Below are 13363 nucleotides of genomic sequence, written 5' to 3' on the forward strand. Positions count from 1 at the left end.
AAGCAATATACAGCTTTCTCTTCGCCTAAAAAACTAGTAAAATATGGGAACTCACCATTTACTTACGGTCGATTTCTTTCCTCCAGAAGGCATAAAAATAGGGAAGCGCTTGGCGCTAATCGGATGACCGGCTGCAACATACACGAAAGTAGGATCAAAGGTCATGGTGTCAATGGCCTCGTAGATTGGACTCGGCACCTCCGCCGCTGACGCCGTTAGAGCCGCGTTCTTGACTCTGCGAAGTAGCACTGCGTGCAAGCAGCACCGCAGACTGGCGATTTGGATAAGACGACAGATCAGAGTAGAGGCAAGAGGATGACTTAGCAGACGACGAGGGTGTGAATGTCTAGAGGACGGGAAAACGATTGCCTCGGCGAAGGTGTTCACCGCCTCGATGCAACAGTTGATAATAATGATGATAATAGAAGGCGGAAGATCGTTCAACGAAACAGTGGGAAGAAGGATTGGACAGCCCAGAAGAGCGTTCATAGCTGTAAGAAACGGAAAAGGTGTGACTTAAGCCTGCGGACTTGGTGCTTCATCTATCCGCTCCCGATATCTCTAAACTGAGGGCCCCTCAATACTGTAAATGGCTCACACAATTACGCGGACAGCTTGAAACACCGAGTCATAGTGTCCGAGAAAAACCATTAAGAGGTTATCAGGAAGCTCTCCGAAAGACTGCTTGACTAGCAGGCTAGGTATTAAAACACCGTTCCCTCTGTGTTTATTCCTTCTGGGGCCCAGGCGTCAAAACAGCGTTCGAGTGAGTTGAGACCAACGGCGAGAGAAAGGGAGACCAAGCGGTGAGTTCCTAATACAAAAGGCAGGATCCCACGTTTTTCTAAACATTCGAGTGGAGTTCATCAGTCATTGCTGCTGTCAGAGAACTGCTTTGAATAAGTTTGTTCGGAAAGTAGTGCCTAAGACTAGGTGGGGCCATCCAGTGGGCACATTTTATCGCGCAAATATTATGTGTAGGCATATTCGTCCAAAAACGTAACTCAGTGGATAAAAAATACGGATATGGTCGAGTTCCTCGTAGTTTCGCTCCGGTTCCATTTGTCCGCCATGCCTCATTGCTAACTACTCCGCAGGTTTAACCGATCTTGGACTGCCTTAATGGTTTGGCCAACCAATTTGCTACACGATCCGATCTGTAGACCTGGCCATTCGCAGTAGATGCCTCGCCTCCAGTGCAACTGGTCGATCTATTCGCACGTGATCAGTGGAAACCTTCATATTCACTGCAAAAATTGCAGGAAATGCAGTGTTGGCCATAGCCATAGGTAAAAGGCATCGTCCACGGTGTTGTCACCAACACAGTGATCGTGACATCATTTACCCCTGTCGACGTCATGAACCATGCGAGCCTACACATGTCCACTGTTCTTGGTTGTCGAGCTGGCGCTGGTTGTGATCCATAGATAGATTTACTTCATTTCATACAAGGTCATTCAAAGCAACAAGACGTTCCCTCCAGTTGCCTTTAAAGTTCTAATGATGCCTACAAGTCTGGATAATGACTGGAAGACAATCGGTATGAATGATGCCTGGCATATTGCCTGACGATGCGAACTCGAGACAGTGACAACGATGCTCTCGCGCAATAGGTGAAAAGTCAAGGACGAGATAGTCAAAGAAGAGCAATGTTTTGACCCCTCTTATATCTGTATCCCTGACAACAATCCAGTAGATGCCACACAAAAAACGACGCAGCTCTGACTAATGGCGCTTAAAGCCACGCACTCTCACTCATTTAGCTATGCATGCACCCATGCAGTCTCGTGGAAGTGGGAAGAAGGGAGAGGTCGAGGGGGGGACATATGCCCCAAACAACATTTTTGTCCTCCTCACTCAATTAAACGTTGAAATGCAAGGTCACAAATGGTGACGTTGTTCACTTTTTGCGATTGAATTGTGCAGTCAATCCATCGACTTACTAAATGAACGAACTAAGGAGTTCAACTAAGCAACTAATGTTAGAAGTTGGAAAAAACGCTGTTATTAAAAAAGGACTGTCTACGAAAAGGAAAGCAAACTGCATCTAGCTTCATCAGTCCCAGTATTCAACCCACACTTATACAGCACTTTCTCAGCACAAGGGGGTTTGCCGCTGCAGCCGAACCATTCACGAATAGGACTTACATTGTAGGCGTGTATGGTTGGGAGAAGAATAGATCCGTTTATTAATGAAAAACATCTTTGTCTTAGGGATCATGATTCCCGAACTTCTAAAGAAGATCTGAATGAAACTCCGATTTGAAAATATCACTAACAGAGTAAAATCGAGCACCAAAATTCAATGGCATTCATTTTCTGAACAATCCAAATGCTTTATTAAAACCAAAAAACTAAATCTATTCATCCTCCTCAGACCAAGGGAATTCACGATTTGCTCTTTTTGTTTTGGAGTAAAGCAATCTACTTCAGTTACAAATTCATGCAGCCAGTCATTGTAGACCGATTAGGCTGCACGTCACATATATGCGACGCTGGCAGAGAACGGGTGCATACCTGTTCGGTACGAGCAAAAATCCATTGACCGCTAAGTGACATAACGTCAAAGCAACGATTAATTTTACAAAATGAATGACGAGTTGAGATATGGGAATTCGTTTATCACCCTTGGAGTCGAAAAGTAAGGCATATCCAATTAGAGGCACATGAAAACCCCCACCACACGAAAGGGTGGAGATAATGGATTCATGTGTTTTTAGCGGTAGGCTTAATTCATTTACTCGGCAAGATAAGAGGGCAAACTTGGGGAAGATTTATAGAGTATCTCTCCCCACCTACCGATATCCGAACAGTCAGTTTTACTGCCCAAATGTAGCTGTGATGCTTAAAAGGCGGTCGATTCTCCCATACTTCGGTTACACATCAATTACCTAGTAAAATGCCTCAAATGAGTTGCCACACCTTTGCTGCTGTATTAGACTATGGCAATCGTCCGCAAAATGGGCGCTGCAAAGAAGTTGGTTCGCTTTTTGGCGTAGCTTGCCACAATGGAAGAGATCCTCTACTTCAACGCACTATGAAGTATGAATGTGAATGAGGAAAAAGTTAGCTTAAACCTACATTAACTGGAAAGGAAAAGTTGCAGAAGTCAATGGATTCCGTTGTAAGACCAATTGCTGGCTGAGTGTCCTGTGACGGGAAACTGTTCTGGACTCCAGGGTTCTTTGAGAGAAAAAGGCATCAATGGGGATCACTGCCCCACTCCGCACCAACTCACATCCACAAGACTATTTCACTAGCCGAAGGTCAAACAATAATTACGGTCGAGTTTCATCTATTCGGTGCGATACAACTTCAGGGTGTGCATGAACTACATCCTCTCGAGGAACGGAAGAAAGTACAATTTTAAAAGACCTCATTCTTTGGCGCTGTGGAAATTATCACCTTGAGATGAGGGCGGTAGGAGGGAAAAGACCGTCACAAAGCCATCTATTCCCATTTTCTCACCTTTCCCCAACTGATTTTTATATTCTCTTGGCGTGGCTTCACACACGCAAAGCATAGCTCCCCTGGGAAGGAGATGATGTCTTTGAGGCGTGAAGTAGGTGGTAGGTGGATCGTTCAAGGATAACCACTGTTGTTGTCGTTATCCGTCATTTTCCCTCACAAGTAAAAGGTGAAAGATGTGGGAAAAAATTGATAGTCCTTAAGGCTTATTGCCTGTCACCTATTGCTGCATCGGCACGTGAGGCACCCATTTTCTGAGGGCGTTCCACAATTGCTGTTCTTGACATGTTTATCTCGTTTCACTGCGTCAACAACTCACATGCCATTCAGGAGTTATCCTATGAATCAAAAGCTTCAACAAAAGGTGACTGACAAGAGAAATAAACTCCTAAGTGACCGCAATTAAATTCACTACTGCTACCAATGACCATCGAGGAAGAAAAATCTCTGGCACCACCGAAGACAATGTCGAAAAACAGATAGAGCATTGACAATTTGCTAGGAATCGGACTTCCACGACATAGCCTCAGGTAGAGGCCTATATCGCTCAAGATTGATGCGCTTTACAGAATCATCGGAAATTCCACTTCTTTGTCACTTCGGACCCAAATCCATGGTCTATTCTAGCTTAATAAGACTACACAAGGTAGCACATGATTGCTAGTGGGTAGTAACATCGCAGATAATTAGAGGGGGAATTCACCCATTCAATTATTAATGTCCACCTCCAAAACTTAAAACACACCCGTGCATTGATTCAGTCAGGAGCTAGAGACAGCAGCAATGTCCACCAGCCATAGGTTTAGCTGATCCTAACGCACGTACAAAAGTACAATTCCACGGCAGGAAGACACACAGCCACTATTACTCGGCTACAGTGGGACTAGAAAGTGCTCCTTAAGCTCCCTTTTCTCAGCTCAAATTCCTTCCTTTCTATTGGAAAAAGACCGTAAATGACATTAAAATCATTGTAGAGGTACTTAAGATCAACGGATCATTTGGCAAAAAGGGGCTATAAAACTAGCATACTTTGATGTTTCACTTCAAAGCGAAAGTGCAATAAGAAATGTGATTATTAATGGGCCGTTATAATGGGGTTAGGCCAGAGTGGATGCACTCCCTCCCAATTCCCATTTTGTTGAAAAAAAAGCAGAATGGAAAAAAAAAAACAAACTTTACCATGCTTCAGATAGTAAAGTGGACCAAGAGCTCGTCAACGGCCACCGAATTTGCGATACTTTGGCACCAGAAGACTTTCCTACGTAATTATAAGTGGTCGGTTAAAGCTGGGCTAAAATAAACTCTGATTTTCCCTTTTGGTAAAATAAAACGAAAAAACAGTAGCACTGTTCCAGATATCCTCCCAAAATGAAATGAGGCTGGCCAAAAATCATGAAATTCGCAGGTCAGGAGGCCTGCCTTATCACGAGGAACATTGGGCAAACAGTGCATTTATCGTGTGAATAGAGCACCATATGGCAGGAGGTGTAGAAAGGCCGGAAGAGTAAGGAGGGAAGGAAGGGGGATGGGCGAGTGAGAGGACTCGTTCAACACATATGGCAACGAAGCAGCATTAGCAACAACAGGGAACACGTGCACGTTGCTCGTGGATTTCTGGCACTTCATAAAGGCCAAGAGACTCGAGGTCATAAAGTCCCTGTAAAGTTAATACTGATCCCCCCTCTTGCAATGAATGCCACGCCTTTTTCCAGTGCTTCAAAGAAGGACCACGTGCAAATGGATCGGCCAGTCGGCGCAGAAGTCAGACATTCAGTGCGTGACTAATATCCATGGAGGAAAGATATCGGAGCTCATTTTCCCGGTATCTCACTTCTGCATATCACTACATGTTCTTATGAGAGGGAGTTTCTCTAAGCATTAATAAACACAATTCTGGAAGGGAACTGGACAGATGAATCCCCAATCAAAGCTTATGTATAGCGGTCGATCTCAGCCTGGTCGGATGCAATCATGGTGACCGATGCCGATGAGTACTGAGAGAAGGCGGGCTGTCTAGTAACCACCGGTTGGGCCGTAGGCACAGCCTTCCACTATCTCCAGTGCAATAAACAAGGAATGGATGGAGATCAGAGGAAACCGATGCACTCGTAATCCGAACGCCGATTTGGCCTAGAAGCCACCAGTATATGGCTATAAAAATGAAGTCAACTAATATGCCCGTCAGTTCAGCAGAAAGCAACAGTCTTTCAGATACTACTTATGTTATCACAAGTAGCCCATTGTAATAGTTAAGCTAATAGGGTAGAAAGAAGGCTAAAAAACTCAAGAAACTCACAATCTAAGCACCGGTTAGATTTGAACGTCTCTACCACTGCAAGTAGTCGGAGGTGCGCAGGCACAAGAGCCGGGGAGGCCGGAGCTGATCTGTTGAAAGGTGCGTTGGCAGCAGAGGGCTTGCGAGTGATATGTTCATGTGCCACCGAGGAGAGCGGTGGTCGGGCAGCCAGTGCCACGGTGGCTTCAGTGTGGCGGGCGAAAGTCGGTCCGAGGTTGAGTGCGATCTCGCAAATCTCGGCGTCGTTTAAACCCAGCTGTATAGTGCAGTCTCTGTTGCCAGCATTGTCCACAACGAATTCTTCCTGATAGAGATGAAAAGCCGCCCTTACCTCGAGATTGAGGAGTAGTCAGCACCTGGCGATCTCGTAATAAATCCGAACCTAGAATAACGCTACTACCTCATTCTAAAATGGACTCCAGGCCAGGCAATGATCAACACCCCCAGTCTAAAACCAATTCTACTATTTTTTATAAGTCGGCAATATTTACGGTCGATTTGAAGAATCCTAATGCTGTTGAAATGTGCAAAAAAAGTTAGGTTTACTGGTTAATGTTTCATTCAGGATGAACACCTTTTTTGATATCAGCCGGCAAAAAAAGTTTGTCTGGCTTTTAGAATAGCTCCCTATAACATGGCGTTGGAGCTTTTGAGGACTTATTTAGTGCATAAGGTTATTTAGGTCCATGCCCCATAGAGCAAAACTGGGTTGAAGTCAGTTAGTCCATCGGCAAATGCTTTATTTTGTCTACTACCTCTCTGCTGTTTTAAAACTCCAAATGTATAGGAGCTTCTCATACAACCTGCACATGAAATCGATTTTACGCAAAGAGGAAAGGTTAGGCGACCTGTTTTCGAAAAGAAAATTTCAAATCCATTAATTGTGATCTATGAGAAGTTGGCACCTACTTAAATCGTTTCAATAGCACGGCTTTTAAACAAGCAAACACACTTGAAACTCCCGCATTACACGACTCCCCATCCAGTCAATGAAACGCTTCATTTCACTCTCAGGAGATAACAAAGGACGTTGGCATCCCGCCTCTAGTCTAGCGAACATCGTTGCAAGTTCGTCATACCAGAAGACCTTTAGCTGAGAAAAGAGTAGAGAACTGCGTCTCAGAGCATTCTCAACCAATCCCACAAGTTGAAGCATGAGACGCGAAGGTTGGGGAAGGAAGGCCAGATAACTGGAGGCACTCTTGGGGTCACTGTCCAGGTCTACTGAATCTGCGGGTAGATTGACCTCCTCAGAATCGTCGGCCAGACTCGTGCCTGGACCCTTGAGGCTAAGGTGACTGTGACTGGAGCGGGAGGTGGTGTTCTGTGAAGCAGTAGTCTGGGAGGCCAAAGGTATCGCGACTTGGCTGGCGAGAACGCTGCTTTGAGAGCACTGAAGGGAGACGATTAATTGGGTCACAATAAATTACAAATGTAAGTAGGATGTCTTCTTTTGACTCCTAGGTGTGGGACTAAGAAAGGCACTTTCGCTGCATCGGCAGTTTCAAAAAACTGCGATTCCCCCCCCCCCCCACATTAGTACCGTAATGCCAAAAGAATGACAAAAAGGGGACAATTTATAACAAGATATAAGAATATTCAAATTTGACCTCAGTAAAAATATCGACTCAGAATGGGAAAAGCCGCCAAGTCTCAACCCACCTCCATAACCTCGGCTTGTGAACACGGCGTGCTGTTCACAGGACCAAGGGATTTCGACCTTCTCAGTCGCTTACAGAGCATCTCAAGGACAGTCACAGCACCAATCAATCCAATAGCCCTCAGTTTACTCGAACAATTCAACAGAAGTCGACGAATACTAATGAGTAAGTCGTCTTGCAGATACGTCTCCCCTGTTCCCCTAGAGAAAAGATAACAAACCATTATTAAAAACTCGCACTCCGTACCCGAAGGCAATTTTTGCGGGTATCGCGAAGAGCTTCCGGATATCGATGAGGTCAGGAGGTGATTCTTCAGCCCGCTTTGAGACCTCCTCGAGGAGGCCAAGTAACTGGTCATAAAAGGGCGACATCTTTTCAGCAAACATAGTGGATAATTGAAGTAGAAGATTGATGGTTAGTTTACTGTTTCTAACCATCCGTTTCTTCTCAAATATGCTAACACTTGTAAGCGAAGAGTAAATGTTTTTACAAAGGTCCGTTATAACCCGTTTCGGCTGCTCTGTTCCGGGTAACGAGGACTGAAAAATAGAGGAATACACAAGGTAAGCGAATCTCGGGGCCACAGGGGATTGACACGTCTTCATTAAGTGGTTCGTAAGTGTCAACAGTGGGCCGCAGAGCTGCTTGTGTTGGAATATCGCAGAGTATTTAGAGAAGGATTCATGAATCTCACGATTAGTGATTCTTTCAGCAACAAAATTAAACGTCTTGAGGATAAGGGAGTATTCTTTCCGTTTATTGAGGGTGGCACTGCCAAATTTACCCCCCAAAGCCATCTCAGAATCGTAAACCAATAGGAGAATGAGAAGATCGTCAATTAATAGGCCACAGTCCACACCACCATTAGAGTAGCCACGATGAAGGTAAGAAAGCCACCTAACATAAGTACGGGAGTTTAGAGGAAGTAACGTTCAACTTACTCAAGTTTTAGCTGACTGTTGGACCGAAAAACAAGAGAGAGTGTATCAAGAAACAATAAAATTTCTTGATCCGACTTGATCGTTATTTCTGAGAGTCGCATTTTACTGCGCAAAAGCGAAACGAACTCACAAATCTCCTCCAAGGAGAAGCATTTTTTCAACTCACTCGCAAATAAACTGCGAATGACATCTGCGATGCACTTCCGATTAGACAGTTTTCCAGCCGAGCGAATGATTACGTCCTTACAGGCGTCTTTTAAGCGATTCAGAGAGAACCCCTCCAAAGGAAAGTGATTAGCACATTCTATGATTTCTGTAACTAAGGTGTGATTCGCCTGGTCCTCGCTTCTCGAAAAAATTGCGTAGTCCAGAAGTTCGATAATCTTTTGGATGGTATTCGAAACAACTTCTGAATTCAAGTCCGTTTGAGGATTTTCAACGGGTGACGCTAATAGCTCAGGCAAAACTTGCAAAATATGAGTTTTTGTTGTTTGTCCATCCACGGACTTGATTAGCTCAATGAGTCTGCCAACGACTTCTTCAAGACTGGTAAATGTTGTGAAGAATGTACTGATTCCGACAGGCCGCAGCAGCTGTGAAATAAGCTGAAGAGAGTAGTTGGACCCACTTAAAACAACCTCCAAAAGAAGATCAAGCAATGCTGGCTGAAGACAAGGAACAGAAAGAAAAAGTTGAAATGCCGAGGCAGGTGATCCGAATAACATCAGAACATCGGATTGGTCTTCTTCGTTTATCAAGTCATCCAATTCATCACTGATAGATGAATCCTTTGTAAGCAATGGCGACAACAAAATATTGCAGTCAAATTCCAACTGGGAAGTTGAAAATATTTCTCTCAATTCTTTCACGAGATTGTCCCGAAAAACCGCATCCGCAGATAACTCCGAAGCCAGGGCCTTGGTACGAGAACTAGCCGTGTTTGCGATATGCCAAGATGTCCTTGATTGATGTCCAGGCGAAAAAAACACCAGACAACTTTGATCAACGGCACCCTTTATATCCATGATTTTCAAAGAACGGTTGATCGAAGAGAATTTAGAAGGAATATGATTCTGACCCATTGTAGCAGAACAAATGCCCTCTGCAAAAATGTCGTCCTCTGCCGACATAACGAACCAATTCGAAAGCTCCTCAAGCAAAGTTATTTGCAACGCAAACCGGCGATAAACTCAAAGTGATTCACCGCAAACTTGCGACAAATTCGCAGTAGGCGGGTCAATCCCCCTTATCTTGATTGGTTTTCCAGATGAGGTCACAGCCAAAATGTAATATTTGTTCAGGACAAAAATTCCTTTGCCGCTAGTCACTGCGCTACAGATACGAAAACTAAGAAAGACGTAACAGACACAAGTAACTAGGGTGTACTACAGAGTTGCAAAATTTGGCTCATGCAACCAGTAAAATTTACATAAAGCAAAAAAGGAAAAAATAGCATTGCTGCTTAAAAGAGTTGTGTATTTTAGTCAAGCATGCAACCGATGGCAATTGAGGATGTTAAAAAACATGCTTTTTCAAAAAAGGTGAAATTTTTTAAATGCTTTTATCAAAAAATGCGTCATCTTTAAAAAAGGCAGCTTTTTTCAAACACAAGTGTAAAGTAAAACGAAAACCAAATGAATATTTACAGCTCACTAGTAATTGACTAAATTTATGGTTATTCTTGTATTTTAGAGCTTTGGTTTTTTTCCGGAGCCTAAGTCTGGCTAACTCCCCGCGCGGTCAATTCCAGTCGCTGGTTCACATGAGTTTTATGCTCCCTTTGTAGTGCATTCTGTGTGTAAGTTGGTGAATCTTGCATTCTTTTGTTCTATTAGGTTGTCAACCTTTGTAATAACTTTATTGGTATCCCCCAGTCATCCAAATGGAACTGGTTGAGTGGTTTTCCAGTCTGGGGATGAAAATTTTGGTTAACTGAAGTTTTTTACCCCTCGTAGGAAATGGCGTCGTCAGCTCCTGCTTCGAATGATTTAGTACAGTTGGTACGCAATCGATTGAGTAGGTTCAGTCTTATGCGGTACTGCTGTCGAGCAGTTTCACATAATTTATTTTCATTACAGCTGAACTCAACGACCGTACTCTTCTGGTCAGTCATTTGCCCTGGTCGCTACAGCTAAAAGTGCTTATTAGAGCTTTCAAGACCCCGATTAATGGTCGATTTCCAAAAAAGAAATTTAAGGGCAATAGAAAGTGAGCTTTCATTTGCGTCTGCAGCGCTGTCTTAGTTTGGGACTTTGTTATATCCTCGGTTTCATCTCACACATCACGAACTTAGTCCTGTCTTACGCATCAGTTTTTCTCCACAGATATGCCTTCCTCGAATTCCCCTCCGCCCATCATGCTAGAAAGGCCTTACAGGAAAGTTCGCAACTGAAATTCTTGGGACGAGCCCCGAAATGTGAGCTGGTATCAGAGAAAGCTCTCAATGGCCCCTTTATTGATCCGCAGGCGTTTCAACTGAGCGATTTCCAGTTAAATAGATTAAATGTATCCTGTGTTCCTCGAGACGCGACCGAGGATGAGGTCGAACGTCTCTTTCCCGGTGCAAACAGCATCGAGTTTCCGAATTCTGGTCCGGGCAAAGCACAAGGGTTAGTTCCCCATTTCTGTCCAAATTATACGCATTTAGGTGTGCGCGAGTTGATTATATTGCAGAGAAGGATGCACTGGAAGCCTTCAACACGAGGCATGGTACCTTGCTCCATGGTGTTCCCCTTATTGTCAACTACTGTATTCGTAGGAAGGCTGGAAAAAGGGTTAAGAACCAAGTCATGGATACAAATGCAGAACAGGTACGACTATTCATTGAATACCTCGTTTTTCCCTAAGGAGGATGTCAATGTGATTTCTTTTCTACTCTTTTTTTTAATTTGCAGGGTGAAAACACTGCAACATCGCTGTCTGGATCAGAAATTAAGAAGGGCAAAAGGCCGTATCCCACTGATGAGGAGAACGATGACAATAAGAAAGAGGGGAAGATTCGACGTATCCCCACGGATGGTGATGTTGATCGACCTGTTCGAAACCGTAGAAGCAAATCCGTGAAGGCCAATTAAGTAACTACACGTCTGCACGACTTGAAACCATTGGATTTCGCTTTCTGTCGTTAGGTTTTGGTCTTTTTTGACGAAAGTGGGCCTTGGAGTGGGGCCTCGCTACTAATTTAAAGCGCAATAATACTACTTGATTGTCTGTAGGGGTGCAGTGTTAGGTATATCGACGGCTTCGGGGGTGTTTTCAGTAACTTTTTTATGTGGAGGTGGATAGCCACCACTTATGTCCTCATTGGAACGCATCCGCTATCGCCAGGTTGCTTATATTTGAGTTCCGTAGCAATCTGCAGCAAAAATGTGGATGACAGGCAGTGACTAGGCTCAAGTTGTCCCAATGCCCCCCTCATTTTTCTCTTCACATCTATTCCTCCGCGATGTCATAGTTTGACGTTCTCAGCGTCTGCCATCTCCCAGGCTGCCCAATTAATGGACGCCGGTGCTTTTTTACGATTCAAGGTACAATGCCACATTCGTATCAGTGCTACACCTGATTGCAGAGCAAAAGTGCAGTGTTATTCTGTATCTCAACCCCAACATTGACAATAGAGGCACCGTAAATAAGGGCTGTGAAAGTGAAAAGTCATGACCGAGACCTCACAAATTTGCATCTACTGGAGGAAGTTGACCACTGGGATCGTGATCAACAAATAGGTGTCACTCCGATAATGCAATGTGGGGGAGGAATAAGGGTGCCCCTACTCCTTTGGATGCCATTATTGTTTGGATATTTTCCAATGGCTTAAACGGGACAATCCTCCTTACTCATTCCCCGTTGATCGTGAGAAGACAACTCAGTCATTGAAAGTACGGTGTGGTGTAAATACGGACGACCAAATTACCAAGGCAGGAGATTGTAGATGACTCAAGAAACCTGCTTCGGATAAATGAAGTTCCACACTATTCCTCCTCTCAGGATAATCTCATTACGAGAAGGACCGTGTCTGAATACCTGAAAATGACAAAAAAGCGACTGACTGACATTAGCAAGATATGTCGTTCGATTATCGGGGGCCAACCTGTAAATAGGATGGGCTCTGAGGGGAGAGGCCATCCTCCAGTAAAAGGCAGTGAACTCAAATGGGTGGAGTCGTGTGGGATCGCACTGGAAGGTGGGTAGATGAAAGTAGGAGGGGGAGCAGGATAACTGCAACAACAACGGGGAATGCGAGTGGAAGGAGGGACTAAAGTCACTGTATGGACGGCGGGAAGAGTTATGCAAACGACAAGGTGAAGATGAGAATGAAAAGAAGAGGTAGGGATGGTGGGGGGAACACAAAGGTGAAGGCACCACTGATGTCATGCCTAGTTCATGTCTTCGTCGTCGTGGACAGCTGTTGCGGGGGTCAGCGGCAACACACTGAACGCACATTGGAGCGGCAAGGCGACTGGCCAACTGCTGCCTTCCTCACACTTGTAATAGTGCCCCCTGAGGTACTTTTCTCTTATGTATGGATTTAGGCGGGGTGGGGACTCTGGTTTGATGTGATGTCTGAAGTTGACAGATCAGAACTCAGCAAGTGGTTAGAATAAGGCATCCAGCATTGTGGTGGCGTCGGATTTTGCGGATACCCAACAATTCCCAGTGGATTCCGCGTTTCTCAGCCGCCTTGTCGACCAAAAGTGCGGTCAGCGTGTTGCCCCTGTCCACTGCGCCTAGCTATGCTACACCCACAAGGGTGACGACAAAAGCTAGATGTGATGAAAGCGGTAACCTCAGCTCTGTGTTCCCCTCCTGTTGCACCGATAAGCACGCCCTTCAGCTTCGATGTAGGGGTATAAAATCACCGAATAGCCCGAATCGGAAACGAAGCAGACAACGGACAAGGAACTGCAGCTATTTTAGATAGAAGAAAAATCCCGCTAGTTATCAAGAATAAAGTCAATTTTTCGGCTTGAGTCAAAGCCCCCCAGCAGAAATCCCTTCTC

General features: G+C 44.6%; 2 protein-coding genes across 2 annotated transcripts in view; one reads left to right on the top strand and one right to left on the bottom strand. All coding sequences in view use genetic code 11, as the record gives it.

Annotated features, from left to right (window-relative positions):
* EGR_05450 (Fanconi anemia group D2 protein) overlaps positions 1–9496 on the bottom strand; it is a gene marked incomplete at both ends in the record, with an annotated part of 32142 nt that extends 22646 nt beyond the window's left edge. The window contains 7 exons of the mRNA XM_024494699.1: positions 56–491; positions 5765–6068; positions 6717–7157; positions 7427–7625; positions 7672–7964; positions 8010–8322; positions 8367–9496. Of these exons, the coding sequence (XP_024350884.1) occupies positions 56–491; positions 5765–6068; positions 6717–7157; positions 7427–7625; positions 7672–7964; positions 8010–8322; positions 8367–9496 (3116 nt within the window). The remainder of the gene's footprint in view (positions 1–55; positions 492–5764; positions 6069–6716; positions 7158–7426; positions 7626–7671; positions 7965–8009; positions 8323–8366) is intronic.
* Positions 9497–10248: 752 nt separating this feature from the next.
* Positions 10249–11440, top strand: EGR_05451 (Nucleolin; the record flags this gene model as incomplete). Its single annotated transcript, XM_024494700.1, has 6 exons — positions 10249–10293; positions 10322–10382; positions 10445–10574; positions 10691–10975; positions 11014–11176; positions 11261–11440. 6 exons carry the CDS (start codon positions 10249–10251, stop codon positions 11438–11440), a joined length of 864 nt encoding a protein of 287 aa, XP_024350885.1.
* Between the last annotated feature and the right edge of the window lie 1923 nt (positions 11441–13363).

This window comes from Echinococcus granulosus (assembly GCF_000524195.1).
Source record: "Echinococcus granulosus chromosome Unknown EG_S00040, whole genome shotgun sequence".
In the NCBI taxonomy this organism is placed as follows: domain Eukaryota; kingdom Metazoa; phylum Platyhelminthes; class Cestoda; order Cyclophyllidea; family Taeniidae; genus Echinococcus; species Echinococcus granulosus.